This window comes from Moschus berezovskii, chromosome 21 (assembly GCF_049115385.1).
Source record: "Moschus berezovskii isolate FMDL1 chromosome 21, NW_MosBer_1.0, whole genome shotgun sequence".
Lineage (NCBI taxonomy): Eukaryota > Metazoa > Chordata > Mammalia > Artiodactyla > Moschidae > Moschus > Moschus berezovskii.
Window position 1 is genome coordinate 54171162 of NC_142480.1, and position 21534 is coordinate 54192695.

Below are 21534 nucleotides of genomic sequence, written 5' to 3' on the forward strand. Positions count from 1 at the left end.
AGAAGCTGCAACTACTGAAGCCTCGGGCCCTAGAGCCTGTGCTCCACAGCAATAGAAGCCACCACAATGAGAAACCCACAGACCGCAACCAGAGAGCAGCCCTGACCTGCCACACCTAGAGAAAGCCCGTGCAGCAACAAGGACCCAGCACAGCCAAAAATAAACAAAATAATTTAAAAAGTCTTCCAGAGCAAGCTTTCTCTCCTAACACACACACTCATGCAGACACACACTGTTGTCTACATAGGCTCTAGACTTCTCTGGTGTTAATGCCCATTAAGGATAGACCTGTGAATTTTAAGGTGGAGTCAACTCTATTATGAGCAAATAGGATATAAACAGGACGTCAGTGTACTTCCCAAAGCCATAATTGAGTGAAAAAACTCTGAATCATTTGTCTGCAGTGGGACATATCTACCTGAGAAAGATCGCTAAGAGATGCTGTGTACAATTTTGGTTAAGAATTACTGAACTAAAGGGTCACCAAAAGCTCTTCTAGCCCTAAGGAAGTTAATAAAGTCAGTTACTGCTGCTGCTGCTAAGTCACTTCAGTCGTGTCCGACTCTGTGTGACCCCACAGACGGAAGCCCACCAGGCTCCCCCGTCCCTGGGATTCTCCAGGCAAGAACACTGGAGTGGGTTGCCATTTCTTTCTCCAATGTGTGAAAGTGAAAAGTGAAAGTGAAAGTGAAGTCGCTCAGTCGTGTCCAACCCTTAGCGACCGCATGGACTGCAGCCTACCAGGCTCCTCCGTCCATGAGATTTTCTAGGCAAGAGTACTGGAGTGGCTTGCCATTGCCTTCTCCGATAAAGTCAGTTACATTCAACTAAAAATTGAAAAGTCAAAGTAAGGTTAAGATTCTCTAGCCTGTCTTTGCTTCACAGGTTTCCAACATTAAAACTCCCAAGCAAATGGATGAATTCATTGAGATCCAGAGTTCAACAGGAACTTGGTATCAGCGCTGGTTAGTCAGATTCAAGACCACTTTCAAGCAGGTATGTTTGGAGACCTGAGGTGGGTGAGAGGGAGGCTCTATGTGATCTGTAATGACGGTGGATGAGGAATAGAGATTTTGAACACGCCCATCTACCCAAGGAACAGTGATAGGCAGGAAACAACATTTGGGTCCTAGTGCACACTGACCTCCAACTCCTGTGAGCCCTGAACCACAAAGTGTCTAATCCTTAGTTTCTTTTCTTTGCTATTCTTTCCAAAGGCAGAGATTTTGAATGTAGATACAATGTCTAGTCGGAGAAAGCACCTTTCTTTCTAGCACCTTCTTCTTCTTTTTTTTTGGTCTGAGAGTTATGCTTTGTTTAGTGGGAATTTTTAGGACTTCAAGCCCAGGAGGTAGCAGCTCAAGTAACTCTGAGAGAACTATCCAAGGAGGCGAGGGTTGGGGAAGCCAGATATATAGGAGTTTTGCAACAAAGGGCAGGGAGTCTGACCGTCAGAAGTTTATTGTTAATGAAAGAAAACTAGATATGTCACGTTAAAGAATTTAGTGTTTTTCCATGCCTGGGAAGGTGCAAAAGTCTGGGCTCACTGAAATTATTCCTTTTATATATGCACCTCAGCTATCTGGGGCCAATGTCCTTCCTGTGTTTTCACATCCTGAGTGTCCTCAGGGCTCACCATGGGGAGAGGCTGCAGTCTGGTGGCTGCTAAAAGGCGGGTATTCGTTTCCCTTCTGAGTTCCCTCAGGGTTCACCAGCTCGCCTTCTGGTGGTGGCTGAAGTCACTGGTGAACGTGACAGCCTGTGTTTACCAATATGCCAGGCAGTATTCTGCTTATCAGTTCCTCCTCTTGGTCCAAAATTCAATCCATATTTGGGAGACATTTCAGGATCAGTTTTTGTCCCACAGGGCTGGGAGTCTCATCCTAGATCAGGTGAAAATTCTTGCTGATATGCTACTCCAGTGGCACTTTCTCTTTAAATAAACCGTAGGAAGGAGGGAGTGAGTGAAAGAAAGGACCCTTTAAGGTTTGTTGGTGATCTCTGAGAAAGTCTTTATGAAGGGCAAGGCCGTTCTCCAGAGAAGTGGTCCTATGAGACAAGCCAACTGTCAAACACTCAGGCAGTCAACGGCCAGAGTCTACTGAACCTGGATAACCTTCTTGGTGCAGGGTGGTTCAGTGTTTGAAATAGCATCCATTCCCATTGGTGGGGAGAAGAACTCAAGGCTACCAAGCACCTTGACATCCCCACTCACTGTGCTTTTGGTCATATGCCTCATTGTGTTCGTGGATACTACAGGACTGTTAGAGCATGACACCAACTAATAAGAACAGACGAGGGTTTCTTGTCCCTTGAGCAGAATTGCTGCCTCTGGAAGACATTGCTGCCTGTTCTCTCCGTGGGTTCCTAGGCAATTTAATAGAGAATCTTTAAAAGGAGCTCTTCCAACTTACAAGTTTCTGCCTTTAACCACCCATCTCTGCTGTGGGTTATAGGTCTGGGAAAATGCTCTGTACTGTGTGATGGGGCCTTACAGGATGAACACGCTGATTCTGGCCGTGGTCTGGTTTACCATGGCTTTAAGGTAAGTTCTGTCTTCTTTAAGTTCATTAATTAATAAAAAGCTATGACTAATGTAGACAGCGGAGTGCTGGAGAAGATTCTTGAGAGTCCTTTGGACTGCAAGGAGATCAAACCAGTCAATCCTAAAGGAAATCAACCCTGAATATTCATTAGAAGGACAGATGCTGAAGCTCCAATACTTTGGCCACCTGATGCGAAGAGCTGACTCATTGGAAAAGGCCCTGATGCTGGGAAAGATTGAGGGCGGGAGGAGAAGGGGACGAGAGGATGAGATGGTTAGATGGGGTCACCAGCTTAATGGACATGAGTTTGAGCAAACTCCGGGAGATAGTGAAGGGACAGGGAAGCCTGATGTGCTGCAGTCCATGGGGCTGCAAAGAGTCAGACCCAATTTAGCAACTGAACAGAAAGTTCATTAATTTTCTTGTGCTTCCCATGCCTCATCGTTGAGGGTTACCATTGGTTCTAACTCATATAGAGTCTGTGTCAGATTGGATGTTTTTGGCTATGACAGGCAACCCACTCTAGTGGCTGCTACAACAAGGAAATTTCTGATCCTTTGTAACAAGAATTCCATGGGGAGGCAGCCTCCAGGTGGGGATTCAGCCTCAGGCTAGTTCTCATCTGCTAGCAAGATGCCTGCAACTGCTCTCAGTATTCTCAGACTCGGAAAAGTGTCCCAACAAGGAAGAGGCTGCCTTTCTCTGAGATTGAGTTTTTAAAAATAAATTTTTTTTAGTTGGTTCCGCTGGGTCTTGGTTACTGCATGTGGGATCTTTGATCTTCATTATAGCATGCAGAATCTTTAGTTGCTGCATGGGAATTTTTTTTTTTTTTAGTTGAGGCTTGCAAAGTCTTAGTTATGATGTGTGGGATCTAGTTACCTGACCTGGCCCCCTGCCTTGGGAGGATGTGGAGTCTTAGCCACTAGACCACCAGGGAAGTCCTTGAGCTCCACTTTTTTAATATCAAGGAAACCTTTCTCATCTTCCCTGGTGGCTCAGATAGTAAAGAATTTGCCTGCAATGCAAGAGACCTGGGGTTCGATCCCCAGGTCGGGAAGATCCCCTGGAGAAGGAAATGGCAACCCACTCCAGTATTCTTTCCTGGAGAATCCCATGGAGAGAGGAGGCTGGCGGGCTACAGTCCATGGAGTCACAAGAGTCAGACACGACTTAGCGACTAAACCACCAGCACTATATATGTTTTTATGTGCCAAGGAAGCACGCATGGATTTCTAATCTATTGGTGTTTTAATCAAGAATGCATGCTGTTTTTTTATCAAGTGCCTTTCTGGCATCTATGGAGATGATTGTGATTTTTTCCATTAGATCTATTTATATGAGTTATATTTTCAAATGAACCATATTGACTCATTGAAAATGGGCTTGATTTACATCATATCAGAAATGCAGACTCTGATGGTGTTGCTGCTCCAACATTCTGTCTTCTCTATTACAGTTACTATGGACTGACAGTTTGGTTCCCTGACATGATCCGGTATTTTCAAGATGAAGCGTACAAGTCCAAAATGAAGGTGTTTCACGACGAGCACGTGTATGGTGTCACAATCAACTTCACGATGGAAAATCAGATCCACCAACATGGGAAACTTGTGAATGACAAGTAAGTGTGGGACCATGGGCTTTCCTTAGATCAAGAGGAGTTTGTGTGGGTACTGTCTTGGGGAGGGAGGCGTTGGAGAAAAGAATTCAATATGGTGGGGATTGAGCTGAGACTGGTAGAGTATCACACTTTGCCTAGGCTGCCAGAGACTTGACACTGCCCCCTGGTGGCCCTGTCTATACCGCGCGGTCCCCCATCATCCTGGCTAGGGTTGATTGATCAAGGAGGGTCAACCAGGCTGTCTTGTCTGAGACCTCACACATTTATTGGTGATGCACAGTGAGCCCCTCAATGATGCCTGGCTGGAGGGAGGGCCCAGAGTTCCGGCACCAACTCACAGCTTGACTGTTGAGCTTTTTCTTTGATTCTTGATGCTTCTTCAGCTGCAAGCCCAGAGGCTAATATGACACTATTTTATGATATTCTTTCACCTATTATTGGCTTCCCCGATGGTTCAGTGGGTAAAGAATCCTCCTGGAATGCAGGAGATGTGGGTTTTATCCCTGGGTCAGGAAGATCCTACCTCCAAGTGTCTATCGGCATGGCACTTTGCCATCAAGAGTGTTGTTGTCCTTTGGGGGAAAAAAAAAATAGAGCAGTGTTAAAAAAGTCCTGCCCATATCCTTTTCAGGGCTTCCCTGGTGGCTCAGTGGTAAAGAATCCACCTGCAGTGCAGGAGACACAGGAGAGACGGGTTCGATCCCACGGAGAAGGAAATGGCAACCCACTCCAGTATTCTTGCCTGGAGAATCCCACAGACAGAGGAGCCTGGCAGGCTACATAGTCCATAGGGTTGCAAAGAGTTGGACACAACAGCACACTCTCAGACAGACCTCTTCTTCAGTCTGTTTGACTCCTTTCTACTCCTGGAACACTGAGATGGATAGTCTAGACCACTGGGCTTTAAGAATGCCTCCTTGAGGTTGCCTCCAATGGCCCCAAATGGGTCAGGATGGCACAAAGTTCCCTCCAAGCCACATGGTCCACTAAGCTGAGCATTTTCACCTCTGCCGTTTGCCATCTTGAACTATCCTTAGCAAGTTCACTGGGTCAGGGGAGGGCTACACCAGAAACCCCACAGCCCAGGTAGTTCATTGTCAGTGATAGGCCCTGCCCTTTAGTTAATGCACCTGTGCAAGAATTATCACCAGGAATTCTCTCTTCCAATGCCAGTTCTACACTTCCAGCCCACACCCAGCTATGTGTCCAAGTGGCTGTGCCCATTGACTCTTAGCCACTGTGGGAAAGCAGTACGTGTCTGGTTGAAGTCCAAGGAGGGGGCCTTGGGCCATCCAGTCCATATGTTACTGGCCAGACCTTAGCAAATGTCCTCTGTTATTTAGGATGAGAAAGGAAGTGTGACATGAAAAGAGGAATGTTATTTCTATAAATATAAGGCTTTTGAGGAAGGAAAGTTAGGCGTGACTATCAGTAGACTGGAGTTCAGATTTTCAGATGATGTTTTAAGATGCCGAGGCTCAGTCACAAACATCTCCACGTTTACATGCCCAGATGTGCACACGCCCTCGCTGGGGACACTTGGGCCACTGGAATCTGCTGAGAGTGGCCACTCCAAGGATGACAGTTCCAAGGCTGATGGTTGGTGGTGAATGGTAATCCCCCCTGGGATTTCTCACTGTCAGGGCTCTTCAGTATAAACCCAGAGATCTTGCATTGGCATTGCCGAGGAAGAGATGTTGCCCTTCTTGGGATTTCCCTGGTGATCCAGCGGTTAAGAATCCTCCTTCCAATGCAGGGGACTCAGGTTTGATCCCTGCTCCAGGAAGTAAGATCCCACATGTCCTGAGGCAATTAAGCACCAGAGGAAAAAAAAAAACCTGTGATTTGCGGGAAGACCCAGCACAGCACCTCCCCACCCACCAAAAAAAAAAGAAGAAGAAGAAATGTTGCCCTTCTTTATTAGAATGCATTGGAAGTGTTGAAAAGTAAGGGATGTTATAGATGGCTAGATGTCCCTCTGATATGATGTTATTCCGTGCAGAGACAAATTCATTAAAAGAGACATCATCTGTGAAGTCGCCTTTGTCCAATGACACTCTAATGTGGTGTTACTATAGTGGCGATGGTGATGACAATGATAACCAGGCTGATTATTTCGTAGATAATCTCATATGTTGTTGTTCAGTCACTAAGTCGTGTCTGACTCTTTGTGACCCTGTGAACTGCAGCACACCAGGCTTGTCTGTCCTTTACGATCTCTCGGAGTTGGCTCAAACTCATGTCCGTCAAGTTGGTGATACTGTCTAACCATCTCATCCTCTGCCATCCCCTTCTCCTCCTTCCTTCAATCTTTCCCAGCATCAGGGTCTTTTCCAGTGAGTCAGCTCTTTGCATCAGGTGGCCAAGGTATTATAGCTTCAGTTTCAGCATCAGTCCTTCCAATGAATATTCAGGGTTGATTTCCTTTAGGGATTGACTGGTGTGATTTCCTTGCTGTTCAAGGAACTCTCAAGATTCTTCTCCAGCACCACCATTCAAAAAAGATTAGGAACCTTTGAAACTGAGGAATTAAACGTGGGTTTGTTTGTTTTTCTTGAGTTATGCTGCCATCTGCTGGTCACCAACTAGAAAGCACCTCACTTGTGGGAATCTTGAGCCTCTTGTGACAAGTTAAATTCTTCATATTCATTGGCATTGTCCCCACTCTTAACAGTAGTCCCCGTTTGACCACACTTTGCTGATTAAAACTTTAGGTAAAATTATTTGCTTTATTAGCTACCACACATGGGGAAGATTACTTTTAGCAGGGAGAGCAAAGAGAAAGTCGATCTAGAAGATTTGATTTGATTTCGTGCATCACAGTGGCATGCTGCACACACAGTTAAAAGCTGTCTTTAGTGAGGCATCAGTAAACATTTTCTTCATCTGCAGCGGGTGTGTTTCAGGGCAAATAACGCTCCGTGAAGCTGCCAAGGGTGGGAGATGTGTTCAACGTACCTTCTGGCTTCAGGTCTGAGCAAGAAGCCAAGACTTGGGGGTCTAGGTTCCAAGCCTGATGGGTCAGTAACTAGATGAACCCTCTCTGACCTGTGTAAGCCTGTGATTGCACATCAGAAAGTCATAATATTGAGATAAAATGTCCATCAGGCTTCAGGGTTGCTGAAATTGTTGTTGTTTAGTCGGTCACGACTGAGCGACTGAATTGAACTGAACTGAACTAAATTGCTAAGTCATCTCTCTTTTGCGATCCCATGGACTGTAGCCCGCCAGGCTCCCCTGTGCATTTCCCACACAGGAATACTGGGGTGTGTTACCATTTCCTTCTCCAAGGTACCTTCCTGACCCAGGGATCAAACCCATGTCTTCTTTACCACAGGGCCAGTAGAGAAGCCCACTACTAAAATACCTCAGCATAATTTAGAAATTTAATCTAGGTTATGCATAGTTCTTATAGAGCTTCTTCCTGAATGTTTTACAATTGTGCATGCGTGTGTAGTCCATTGTTTCAGTCATGTCCAATTCTGTGTGGCCCCATGGACTGTAGCCCTCCAGGCTTCTCTGTCCATGGGATTCTCCAGGCAAGGATACTGGAGTGGGTTGCCGTGTCCTCCTCCAGGGGATCTTCCCTATCCAGGAATCAAACCTGCATCTCCTGCATTGCAGGCAGATTTTTACCCACTGAACAACGTGGGAGGCCCATTTTACAACTAACTAGCCAGTGTTCTTGCCTGGAGAATCCCAGGGAAGGGGGAGCCTGGTGGGCTTCCATCTATGGGGTCACACAGAGTCGGACATGACTGAAGTGACTTAGCAGCAGCAACAGCAGCAGCAGCTACTAAAAATGGGGTGGCTGTTCTTCCATCAGACCTTTACCCAGGTTATTACTGCAGATCAATGGAAATTCTGTTGATCTGGGCATGTTTGATCTGAGCTCTTTTATTAGTCCTAACAGGCCTGTCATCTGCCAATAACAATTGTATTGTCTCCTTTCTTTTTTTTTTTTTTTATTGCATCATGAAATATATCAAACATACAAAGAATAGAGAATAACACAACAACCCTATTCAGAGCATCTAGCTTTGTAAAATCATAAACTACGCTACACTCACTTCAGGCTTCCCTGGTGGCTCAGCTGGTAAAGAATCTGCCTGCAATTCTGGAAACCTGGGTTCAATCCTTGAGTTGGGAAGATCCCCTGGAGAAGGGAGTGGCTACCCACTTCAGTCCTCACAGGGGCTTCCCTTGTGGTTCAGCTGGTAAAGATTCCACCTGTAATGTGGGAGACCTAGCTTTGATCCCTGGGTTGGGAAGATCCCCTGGAGAAGGGAAAGGCTACCTGCTCCTGTATTCTGGTCTGGAGAATTCCATGGACTGTATAGTCCATGGGGTCACGAAGAGTCAGACACAACTGAGCGACTTTCACACTGACTTCAGATTTTAATATAGATTAAAGATCACTCGGTTGGTCTTTTTGATGTTGTTTTTCTTCCTCCCAAGGAGGAATGATCACCACGGTCATGAATTTGGTGTTTTGCATGCACGTGTGTTTTTATACTTTCCGATATCCTTATGCATCTGTAAACACTGCGTGGCATTCTTCTGTGCGCTTTAAATGTTAGGTAAATATCATGCTTTGTTATAGATGTGAATGTATAATTCTCATGCAAAATTTATAAATTTTGCAATTAGATTTTTGTTATTTTTAGGCCATTTACTTCTTTTATTTTAAACATTTTTAATTGAGGTGTCGTTGATGTACAGTATTGTGTTGATTTCATCAGTGTTAATGGGTATCCTGACTTCAGTTCAGTTCAGTTCATTCGCTCAGTCGTGTCCGACTCTCCGCGACCCCATGAATCACAGCACGCCAGGCCTCCCTGTCCATCACCAACTCCCGGAGTTCACTCAAACGCATGTGCATCAAGTCGGTGTTGCCATCCAGCCATCTCATTCTCTGTCGTCCCCGTCTCCTCCAGGCCCCAATCCCTTTTCCAGTGAGTCAACTCGTCTCATGAGGTGGCCAAAGTATTGGAGTTTCAGCTTTAGCATCAGTCCTTCCAATGAACACCCAGGACTGATCTCCTCTAGAATGGACTGGTTGGATCTCCTTGCAGTCCAAGGGACTCTCAAGAATCTTCTCCAGCACCACAGTTCAAAAGCATCAATTCTTTGGCGATCGGCCTTCTTTACAGTCCAACTCTCACATCCATACATGACCATGGGAAAAACCATATCCTTGACTAGATGGACCTTGGTTGGCAAAGTAATGTCTCTGCTTTTGAATATGCTATCTAGGTCAGTCATAACTTTCCTTCCAAGGAGTAAGCATCTTTTAATTTCATGGCTGCAATCAGCATCTGCAGTGATTTTGGAGTCCCAAAAAATAAAGTCTGACACTGCTTCCACTGTTTCCCCATCTATTTCCTATGAAGTGATGGGACCAGATGCCATGATCTCTGTTTTCTGAATGTTGAGCTTCAAGCCAACCTTTTCATTCTCCTCTTTTACTTTCATCAAGAGTCTTTTGAGTTCCTCTTCACTTTCTGCCATAAGGGTGGTGTCATCTGCATATCTGAGGTTATTGATATTTCTCCCAGCAATCTTGATTCCAGCTTGTGCTTCTTCCAGCCCAGTGTTCCTCATGATGTACTCTGCATCTGAGTAAAATAAGCAGGGTGACAATATACAACCTTGACGTACTCCTTTTTCTATTTGGAACCAGTCTGTTGTTCCATGTCCAGTTCTTACTGTTGCTTCCTGACCTGCATACAGGTTTCTCAACAGGCAGGTCAGGTGGTCTGGGATTCCCATCTCTTTCAGAATTTTCCACAGTTTATTGTGATCCACACAGTCAAAGGCTTTGGCATAGTCAATGAAGCAGAAACAGATGTTTTTCTGGAACTCTCTTGCTTTCTCCATGATCCAGCGGATGTTGGCAATTTGATCTCTGGTGCCTCTGCCTTATTTAAAACCTGCTTGAACATCTGGGAGTTTATTGTTCACATATTGCTGAAGCCTGGCTTGGAGAATTTTGAGCATGACTTTACTAGCATGTGAGACGAGTGCAGTGAGGGTAATTTGGGTGTCTTACTTTCAAGTATGATACTTGCTATATGTTTTTCATTGGTCTTCTTTATAAAGTTAAGGAAATTCTCTTTTAAGTATGCTTACAGTTTTTATCATCAAAGCATACTGAATCTGTCACACGTTTTTCTGCATCTCTTATGACAATCATATGGCTTTCTCCTTGGACCTATTAATATGATAGATTAAAGTAATATTTTTCCTGGATATTCAACTGTACTTAATTCCTGGGATATATCTTAATCATTCCGTGTGATTTTTTAAAAATGGCAATACATAGACAAGTTTGATTTACTAATATTCTTTTTTGTGTTGTTTAGATGTTTATAGCCGTTTTATTCATAACTGTCAAAATGTGGAGGCAACACACATGTCCTTTACTTTTTATTTTCTACAAAATTTTGTGCAAATATTTCAGATTGGGTTTCAACTTATTATTTTGTAAAAACTATTTTCAGAAATGTTTAGGTTCACAGTGAAATTGAGAGGAAGCCACAGAGATGTCCCGTATACCATCTGCCAGAACGACCCTATTATCTAGCAATGATCCAAGACGTCCTTGAGTAGGTGAATGGATAAATCAACTGTGGTACTTACTGGCCCTGGAATATTTTTTAGTGCCAAAGAAATAAGGGATCGAATCATGAAAAGACGTGGAGAAATCTAAATGCATGTTCATAAGTGAAAGAAACCTCTCTAAAAAGGCTGCAGCCTTATGATTTCAACTATATGTCATTCTGAAAAAGGCAAAACTATGCAAATCAGTGGTTGCCAGAGGTTAGGGGAGAGGGAAGTATGGATAGGTAATCAGGGCACAGTGCAAATAGTCTTCATGGTACCATAGCGACAGATGCATTCGCCAAAATCCAGGTGGCACTGATTGTAAAGAATCTGCCTGCCAGTATAGGAGATGAAAGAGATGTGGGTTTGATCCCTGGGTCTGGGAGATCCCCTGGAGTAAGAAATGGCAACCCATTCCAGTATTCTTGCCTGGAAAATCTCACGGACAGGGGAGCCCTGACAGCTACAGTCCCTGGCGTCGCAGAGCTGGACACAACTGAGCACGCACGTGTGCGCGTGAGCACACACACACACACACACAAAACTACTTATGTTCTTTTTAGGATTTTTGCATTTAAATGAGATTGGTGTATATTTTCCTTATGCTGTTCTTATTGATCTTTAGTATCAAGGTTATGTGCTGTTATGTGGCTGAGCCATGGTTGTTGAGACCATAAAGAATCTACCAGCAATGCTGGAGACCCACATTCAATCCCTGGGTCTGGAAGATCCCCTGGAGTAGGGAATGGCTACCCACTCCAGTATTTTTGCCTGGAGAACTCCATGGACAGAGGAGCCTGGTGGGCTACAGTCCATGGGATCGCAAAGAGTGGGACACATCTGAGAGACTAACACACACACACACATCAAGGTTATGTAACTGAAAGTGGGGTCTGGCTGCTCACTGCTCAAAAACCAATACAGAGGCCAGGTTGGCGGAAAGGAAAGTTTGTTTTCTCTTGGATGCCGGCAACTCAGTGTTGGGGCAGGGGGAGGAGGTGGACATCTGTCCAGAGGCCAAGCTCCCCCCACTGACAATCAGAGGGTAAGAGCTTTTACAGACTGAGGGAGGGGGTTACATGCAGAAACAGTACAGTCAGCTGACAGTCACCTTGAAATTGGTCATCAGTGGTCTGACCAGTGTCATCTTGATTGTTTTAAGTGCAGTTAATCTTCAGTTCCAGGATTGGTTTGTTTCCATTTCTTTGAGGCTGATTCTTAGAATTGTGACAGCTCACATCACGACTAGTCTGGTCATCATGTAGTCAACTTCTCCACCTGGTGGGGGCGTCGGTATCTATAAGACAGCTCGCAGGACATGGCTCGGAACATTATGAATAGTCCTTGAGAAGGAGCTAAGGGTCCCTGACTGCTTAAAGGCTAAACTGTTATTATTTGATCTCCTTTGACTGTTTTCCTGTGTTTCTGCCTGTTTTCACTTCTCTGATGGAACTTATTCTTTGGCTAAAGTTTCCCCACAGACAAAAGGCAGGCTGAGACCATGGAAGGCAAGGACCGTAGTATCCTGTTCCTTTTCAGTTATACGCTCCTTTTGAGAATGTTCTAGGATCCGTGTAGAGAGACAGGGTGTGATATGGTGGCCGTGGGTGTGAGGGAAGATGGAGAGTAAGTTGGATTTACTGGCAGATCCCCTGAGGCACAAGAACGCATCCTTAGAGACTCTGGCAGACACAGCACTGGCATTTCCCATCATATACATCTGCTTCTCCGTGAAACAGTATTTCAACCATTTGATGGCCATCCCCTAACTCTACTCCTTTCTTTCCCAGGCTGCTTATAGTAAAGATACCTCTCACTTATAAAACCAAATACCAGCGCTGGAAAAAGTCATCTCCTCAATAATGTTGTTTTAAAGATTTTAAAATACAAGCCTGCAAAGGAGCAGAGACTTGCATGAAATCTTTTAATGACAGTCCTAAAAGTTGAACTCTATTCTTCATTTTTTGGAAGGTGGTGTCAGTGGTGAAGTAAAAGCCTGGTACCTATGTGTGGAGAATTTAAGAAGTTATTTAGAGTTATACAGAGAATTTAAGAAGTTGTATAGAAGTTATCAACAAAAGACCCTCTGTTTCCTTCATTCTTTAAGCAAAATGACCCCAAGCATGTATTTTCTGACGTGATTTTCTTTTCTTCTTAAAGATTTTTTTTTTTTTTAATGTGGACCAACTTAAAAGTCTTTATTAATTTGTTACAGTATCGCTTCTGTTTTATGTTTTGGTTTTTTGGCCATGAAGCATGTGAGACGTTAGCTCCCTGACCAGGGGTGGAGCCCTCACCCCCTGCCTTGGAAAGCGAAGTCTTAGCCTGCCAGGGAAGTCCCCTGAAGTGAACAGTTTTCTCATTCCTGCTTTGCTTCATCTCAGATTAGGACCTGATATGAGACGGTGTGTGAGAAACTAGAGTTCCGGGTCTTTCCTGAAAAGTTTCTCCTTTATTTCACTGCATGTGGAAGGCTCATTGTAGGACGGTCCCTGTGTGTGAGCTTTGGGAAAATAGACCCGTTTATTTTCTCTCTGAAAGGTGATATAAATGATGTGAAAGAGAATTTTACACTTAACAAAAAGTCAGTTGAAAGGTATACATTATGTATCATGCCTCTGTGCCTTAGCATGTTATTCCCTTTGCCTGGAGTTCACTTGCTCTGCATCTTGGCTTGGATAGCTTTTATTTGTCCTTAAGGAAAAGCCAATATCATGCTGTACCCGACTGTATCATAAGTGCCCGTTTGCAGTTATCTTGTGGCTTATCTCTGATCTTTTTTAAAAATAGTTTACATCTGGTCACGCTGAGTCTTCATTGCTTTCTCTAGCTGCGGCGAGCGGGGGCTACCCTTCACTGTGTGCGTGAACTTCTGATTGCAGAGGCCTCTCTTGTTGTGGAGTGTAGGCTGCAGGCACATAGGTTCAGTAGTAGCCTGAGGGCTTGATTGCTCCGAGACAGGTGGAATCTTCCCGAACCAGGGATTGAACCCATGTCCCTTGTGTTGGCAGGTGGACTCTTATTCACTGTACCACCAGCGAAGTCCTACATATGTCTGATCTTAATAGTTATCACACCAGATTTTAATTGTCAGTTTTCTTGTTTAGCTGTTTAGTTTTGAGTTTCTTGAGCATGATCCCGTTCAAGTCTAAATCATGGTGACTGTAGATGCGACTTTTGGCGTAGTTTAGATCACCTGGTGGATGAAGACTTGGGCTTGAGGGTAACTGAAATAAAGTGTTTGTAATAATAATTGCACCACAGGCTCTGGATCACCAGTGGCTTCTGTTTCCTTAAAGGAAGGGTTCCACAGGATACTTCTGTTAACTTTCCTTTCAGCCTTTGAGACCTCCTGAGTGAAGCATCTTGGACCAGTTCAGTATATAAATTAGAGATCGGAGGAGATGATTTATATAAAAGACTCATAAAATATGCCTTGGTCTTTTCTCCTTTTATCTCTCCTTTTATAACTTTGGCTTTTTATAACTCACTTGGAGATACATTTTAAGATCTGCCGGTGTCAGACCTACTATGATTCATGGCCCTTCTTTCTCACCCACCTTTGGTATACCATTAAAATATCACCGGAGGCCACATCACCAGCCCATTACTGTATTAAAGAGAAGGATATATTAAGAAGGGCAAAGACCTGAGACAGGCTCCAGGAATAGCTTTCCTGAGTAAATACAGTCAGCATACAAATTACATTAATTTTGACATCAGAGCCATCTTCCTGTAACAAAAGGCTTAGTGATCCATTTTTCCATAGAAATAGGAAGAGTCCAGTGGTAGCTTTTGGAGGCTGATTTAAATTTAACCCTAGAAGAAACTGTTGAACACAATTTGGCTTTCTCGATCAGGGATTCTCACATTTCCTAAAGTGTGATAATCTGGCGTCTTCCTCTGGTGATTAGTTTAAGAGGTGTAGGTTGGAATGAAGAGAACTCCCATCTTTCATAATAACCTCCCATTTTATTCTTTTTTTTTTTGTACTCAAGTTATGTCAGTTTATTTTAATTTTTAAAAATTGGAGTATAATGAGAAACCTGTATGCAGGTCAGGAAGCCACAGTTAGAACTGGACATGGAACAACAGACTGGTTCCAAATAGAAAAAGGAGTTTGTCAAGGCTGTATATTGTCACCCTGCTTATTTAACTTATATGCAGTGTACATCATGAGAAACACTGGGTTGGAAGAAGTACAGGCTGGAATCAAGATTGCTGGGAGAAATATCAATTACCTCAGATATGCAGATGACACCACCCTTATGGCAGAAAGTGAAGAGGAACTCAAAAGCCTCTTGATGAAAGTGAAAGAGGAGAGTGAAAAGGTTGGCTTGAAGCTCAACATTCAGAAAACAGAGATCATGGCATCTGGTCCCATCTCTTCATGGGAAATAGATGGGGAATCAGTGGAAGCAGTGTCAGACTTTATTTTTGGGGGCTCCAAAATCACTGTGGATGCTGATTGCAGCCATGAAATTAAAAGACGCTTACTCCTTGGAAGGAAAGTTATGACCGACCTAGATAGCATATTAAAAAGCAGAGACATTACTTTGCCGACAAAGGTCCATCTAGTCAAGGCTATGGTTTTTCCCATGGTCATGTATGGATGTGAGAGTTGAACGGTGAAGAAAGCTGAGCACCAAAGAATTGATGCTTTTGAACTGTGGTTCTGGAGAAGACTCTTGAGAGTCCATTGGACTGCAAAAAGATCCAACCAGTCCATTCTAAAGGAGATCAGTCCTGGGTGTTCATTGGAAGGACTGATGCTGAAGCTGAAACTCCAATACTTTGACCACCTGATGCAAAGAGTTGACTCATTGGAAAAGACCCTGATGCTGGAAAAGATTGGGGGCAGGAGGAGAAGGGGATGACAGAGGATGAGATGGCTGGATGGCATCACTGACTTGATGGACATGAGTTTGAGTAAACTCCGGGAGTTGGTGATGGACAAGGAGGCCTGGCGTGCTGCAGTCCATGGGGTCGCAAAGAGTCGGACACGACTGAGCGACTGAACTGAACTGACTGACCTATTAGCTATTGTCTATCTATCTATCCATCTGTCTTTCTAGTAAGCCATTGCTGTTATCAGCAATGTTGCAGTGCAGATCAGTGAATGTATCTCTTTGAATGCATGAGCAAGTGTGTGTATGACGAGTTTGTAGAGGTGGTATTCCTATGTCAAAGGGATAGTACATTTTAAATTTTCAAAGCTGCTCTCCAAAGAGTCTGCACCAATTATGTTCAACAGTGTGGATGACAGTGCCTATTCCCCCCGCCTCCCCATTTTTGTTGGTTCAGTTTTAAAAACAAAAATTCTGAGGCCTTCATACATCTATTGCCTTCAAACCTTCCAAGACCAGCTAAGGGATATTCCTGTTTTTAAAGCTCCTAAACTGAGATGAATATTTTCATGTTACGCTATTTCATCTTTCCATGATTCTGATGCAGAAAGTCCATGAATCTGCTTTTGGGAATCATAGATTGATGCCTAGAACCCTATGTGTACCTGGACTAAATGTCAGCTCCCATGGTCCTGAGGCTCCTTTCTGTTTATAAATATACAATGAAGAAATGGGAAACTAGTTTGGGTTAAAAATAATGTGCTAGAACCTTTTAGTTTGCAATTATTTTTCTTCTGTCTTTATGTGTTTTCTGTTTGAGTCTCAAGTCTCCTTTTTTTTTTTTTTTCCTCGATGAATCATTTGGGGACTGATGTTTTTTCCCATAGGTTCACAAAGATGTACTTTAAACATGTACTCTTTGAGGACACGTTATTTGACGAGTGCTATTTTGAGGATGTTACATCGACTGATACCTATTTCAAAAACTGCACCATTGAATCGACCATCTTTTATAACACAGGTAAGAGCATGAACATGGTGGGCTTGGTGTCTGGAAATTGTCCGACTGCTCAGCCATAAGTTTTAGGAGTAGTAAAGTATTCACTGGTGTGTGTGCTGAGTCTTGGGTTCTTGCCCCAGGCAGGACACAAAGAAGTTGTTGTGCCAAATCATTTAATTTGTCTGTATGTCAGTTTGATTACATGTAAAATAGAAATAGAAGCACTGAGCAAGTGATCTGATCTTAACAAGACTGATGCTATATGCTCAGGGTCTTTGGTAGGAACAAATTATGACCCAGATTAAAAAAAAATAGCATTTCAAGAGGGTTACGTTTTATGGCTGGAGTGCATTCTTGAAGACCTAGCATAATTTGAAACTTATAAAATTCTCATGATAATACATGAAAAGGAAAGACTGCATCTTTTCAAGCTTCATGCATAAAATAAGAATATTTTAAAATTACACCATTTCAGATTTCCATGATTAAAAAAAATCGGAAAATTCCACCTCTCTCTCACTCCTCATTATTCTTACTGCTCTCATTATGAGTTAATACCAAGTGGAGCTGGGTTACAAGGAAACTAACTGAGCTTTACCAGGGGCTTCACCGATACTGTCCCAAATAAGGAATGTACCAACATCCGTATCTTATAACTAAGGAAACAGAGGCAACTTACATTAAGGCCACAGCTAACAAGTGGGGAAAGCTTGGCTTCAACCCTTAATTGTTAAGCTGTAAAGTCTGTGACGCTTCCTCTGAAATACTTGCACTGTGTCTGGATCAATGCTTTCTCCCTGGCATTGGCACCACGGCACAGTTTAATGCAAGAACATCTTTTTCCCCTTCATGATACCAATCTCAAGCAATTCAATGTCTGGTCTCTAAATATCCCTTGGTCTTTAAATAGTCCATTATGGAATTTATCTTCCTAATTTATTTTTAGCCTGAACTTAAAAAAATATTGGTGAGTTTTGTGCATTTTGTCTTTGGTATATCTTTTATTTTCTTCTTTCAAGTTTCAGTGATGCCTCTTTGCTTGCTCTCTTTGTCTTTTTTTCAATGTCAGCAAGTACATTTTATTTATGTAAAATATTTTCGGAGTTTCCAAGATAAAATCTGCTATTTCATTAAGGTGTTTTATATATATAATTCATAGAATTTAGTAACACTTAAGCCCAAGTAACTTTACATGTCTGTGTACTTTGTATGTATGAACTATATATATATGGGCTTCCTAGGTGGTGCTACTGGTAAAAATCCCTCCTACCAATGCAGGAGACATAAGAACCACAGGTTCAATCCCTGGGTCAGGAAGATCCCCTGGAGGAGGGCGTGGCAACCCACTCCAGTATTCTTTCCTGGAGAATCCCTTTGGACAGAGGAGCCTGGAGGGCTATAGTTCATAGGGTCACAAAGAGTTGGCCAAGACTGAAGCAACTTAGCGCGCACACACACACACACACTATATATATATTTATATGTTCTCACATACCACAATATGACACAGATGTTCATACACACTACTCATAATTCATGAACATATATACACTACATACCGGCACACATTATATATACACAGGTGCAATCAAGTCTGCATGTTCACACTTGTACATGTGAATATAGACATGGGCAACATATCAGTTTATTTAGTAGGGTCTGTCCTTACTACTCTTCCTAACATTTAAAAAAAGTTATAAAACCTTTATATGATTATTGCAAAAACTCAAACATTAGGAAGGGCACAGAGTTGAAATAAAACTTGGTTTCCACCTGGCACTTCTGATAGTGTTTCCTCTTTTTCCAGAGGGAGCCGCTATTAACAGTGTCCTTGCAAACTTTTTATGTTTATTTACGTAAGTAACATACACGTTTGTTTAAAAGTAAATTGATTATATAGCTCATATTGTTGTGACACTTGCTTTTTTAAACTTAACATGACATAGATATGCAGTGTCTTGACGTGGTAGGTGAGGGAGAGCTCAGTTGGGTCCGACTGTTTGCGACGCCATGAACTGTAGTCCGCCAGGCTCCCCTGTCCATGGGATTTCCCAGACAGGAATACATGCCCTCCTCCAGGGGATCTTCGTGACTCAGGGGCCGAACCCAGGTCTCCTGCATCTCCTGCATTGGCAGGTGGGTTCTTTGCCACTGTGCCGCGTGGGGAGATTGGGATTTTGCAAACACTTGCAGTCACGAAATATCAAAGCTGGGAAGCAGTGGCTATCATTAGGTGTTTTCCTCTAACTTTACAAGCAGAAGCTCAGGGAGGTTCAAGAGGGTCAGCCAGTGAGCCAGTTCCCAAATCCAGGTTTGCTGAGAGCCGACATAGTGATCTTTCTTCTAGAACAGCTGACATTAGAAGATACCAGAGAACATGGAACTGGTTCCAAAGCAAATGCTTATTATTACTTTTTAAGACTTTATTTTTTTTAAAGAGAAGTTTTGGGTTTACCACAAAATTAGAAGAAAGATACAGGACTTTCCATACGCTGCCTACTCACACACCATAGTCTCTGCCATTATCAACATCCCCCCCCAGGGTGGTTCCTTTGTTATAGTGAACGAACCTACACATCATTATCACCCGAAGTCCATAGTTCATGTTAAGGTTTATTCTTTTTTTACATAGTAAGGCTTTTGTTTTTTAATTTTTAAAATTTTTAATTGGAGGATAACTGCTTTACAGTGCTGTGCTGGTTTCTGCTGTACAGCAGCGTGAGTCAGCTCTGTGTGTACATATATCCCTTCTCTCCTGAGCCTCCCTCCCACCACCGCACCCTCTCGGTCATCCCAGAGCCTTGAGCCGAGCTTCCTGTGCTGTGCAGCGCTTCCCACAGCTCCCATTTTGCACAGGGTGGCGTATGTATGTCAGCGCTACCCGCCCAGTTTGTCCCACCCGCCCCTGCCCCCCACCCTGTGTCCACACGTCTATTCTCTGCATCTGGGTCTCTGTTCCCACCCTGTGAATAGGTTCATCTGTGGCAGTTTCCTAGATTCCTCGTACATAGTGGTGCATTTATTTATGAAGCACCTGCCACAAACGAGTACATCAGAATTTAAAATTCCACACTCCACATTTTACCTCTTTCCTCACACATTTCTGCCCAAGCTTCTAAGTCTCAAAGTTGTGTTAGAGATCGGAACAGACTTCCAGAGCAATAGATGGAGGGAAAGGTCTTTATTCTTGGTGGAGTCCATTCAGTGGGCTTGGATACATGGATAATATGCATCATTGTAACATCATGCAGAGTATTTTTACTCTACCAAGTCATCCATTTCCTGCCTAGCCCCCACAACCACTGAGCCAATGGTGTTTATTTAGAAGCATGCTCAGGTTTCTGCAAGGGCTTTGGAGTGACTGGCTCAATCTGGACCCGATTCTCTGGTTATTTGTCTCTTATAAGCAGGGAATGCGTGAAGGAGTACCCCAGGCATAGTGGGCCTCAGTGTAATATTGTTGCTACAAACAGGACTGTTAACTGGATTGAAAGATGTTCTATTTACACATGTCCCTCAGTGAATGTTCATTTCCCCTTGCTTAGAGAAACTTACACAAGTTGTTACATTTTTAAAGATTTCTTGCTACATCCGTACCGTGCGCCGTGGTGTTATGTTGTTGTTCAGTTGCTAAGTCATGTCCGACTCTGCGATCCCTTGGACTGCAGCATGCCAGGCTTCCCTGTCCTTCACTATCTTCCAGAGTTTGCTCAAATTCATGTCCATGGAGTTGGTGATGCCATCCAACCATCTTCTCCTCTGTCGCTCCCTTCTCCTCCTGCCCGCAGTCTTTCTCAACATCAGGATCTTTTCCAGTGAGGCTTTCCCCATCAGGTGGCCAAAGTGTTGGAGTTTCAGCTTCAGCATCAATCCTTCCAATGAATATTCAGGATTGATTTCCTTTAGAATCAATTGCTTTGATCTCCTTGAAGTCCAAGGGACCCTCAAGAGTCTTTTCCAGCACCATCATTTGGAAGCATTTGTTCTTTAGCACTCAGCTTTCTTTATGGTCCAACTCTCATATCTGAACAGGACTACTGGAAAAACCATAGCTTTGACTATACAGACCTTCATCCACAAAGTGACGTCTCTGCTTTTAAATATGCTGTCTAGATTTGTCATCGCCACGTGTTACCTTGACTTTGTCTGATTCCCGGGGGGGTGGTGCTGCCTGCCCAAGGAAGGGGCATACCTCCAATCCCTGCCTCTGCCCCAAATCTCCGCAGCACTCTCCCCCCTCATCCCTGTTTCACACGAACCACATGTTTCCTTCTCTCCGCAGACCTCTACCAACATAAGTTCATCAACTGTCATTTTATCAATGTCACTTTTCTGGAGCAGAAGGAGGGCTGCCATATGGACTTAGAGCAAGACAACGATTTCCTGATTTACCTCGTCAGCTTCCTTGGCAGTCTGTCTGTCTTGCCTGGGAATATCATTTCTGCCCTGCTCATGGACAGAGTCGGAAGACTCAAGATGATTGGTGAGTTGTCAGGGATGTCATGTCTGTCTTCTAGTGGGCTAGGGCGGAGGCTTGAAGTGGAGAAAAAGCAGTGGGATTCTCCTTTTTCTTTTTCAAGAAAACTTTCACAGGAAACCACGTAGGTAAGATGGATTCTGCTGGTATAGAACCAAGTCTGCAAAACCCCAGGGCACCTTGGAGATATCTGAGATCCCTAGTCCAGGTCAGGCACAAGCCTTCATTTCCTGATTCAGCAATTCTGTCATAGTTATGTATTCTATTAGCACTTCCTGGGTGTTCATTGGAAGGACTGATGCTAAAACTGAAACTCCAATGCTTTGGCCACCTCATGTGATGAGTTGACTCACTGGAAAAGACTCTGATGTTGGGAGGCATTGGGGGCAGGAGGAGAAGGGGACGACAGAGAATGAGATGGCTGGATGGCATCA

At 43.6% G+C, this 21534-nt stretch overlaps 1 protein-coding gene across 1 annotated transcript in view; it reads left to right on the forward strand.

Moving 5' to 3' along the window:
* The window catches only part of SV2B (synaptic vesicle glycoprotein 2B), a 242381-nt gene that overhangs the window by 207643 nt on the left and 13204 nt on the right, over positions 1-21534 (forward strand). The window contains exons 7-11 of the mRNA XM_055417742.2: positions 886-996; positions 2457-2545; positions 4006-4170; positions 16511-16644; positions 20906-21106. Of these exons, the coding sequence (XP_055273717.1) occupies positions 886-996; positions 2457-2545; positions 4006-4170; positions 16511-16644; positions 20906-21106 (700 nt within the window). The remainder of the gene's footprint in view (positions 1-885; positions 997-2456; positions 2546-4005; positions 4171-16510; positions 16645-20905; positions 21107-21534) is intronic.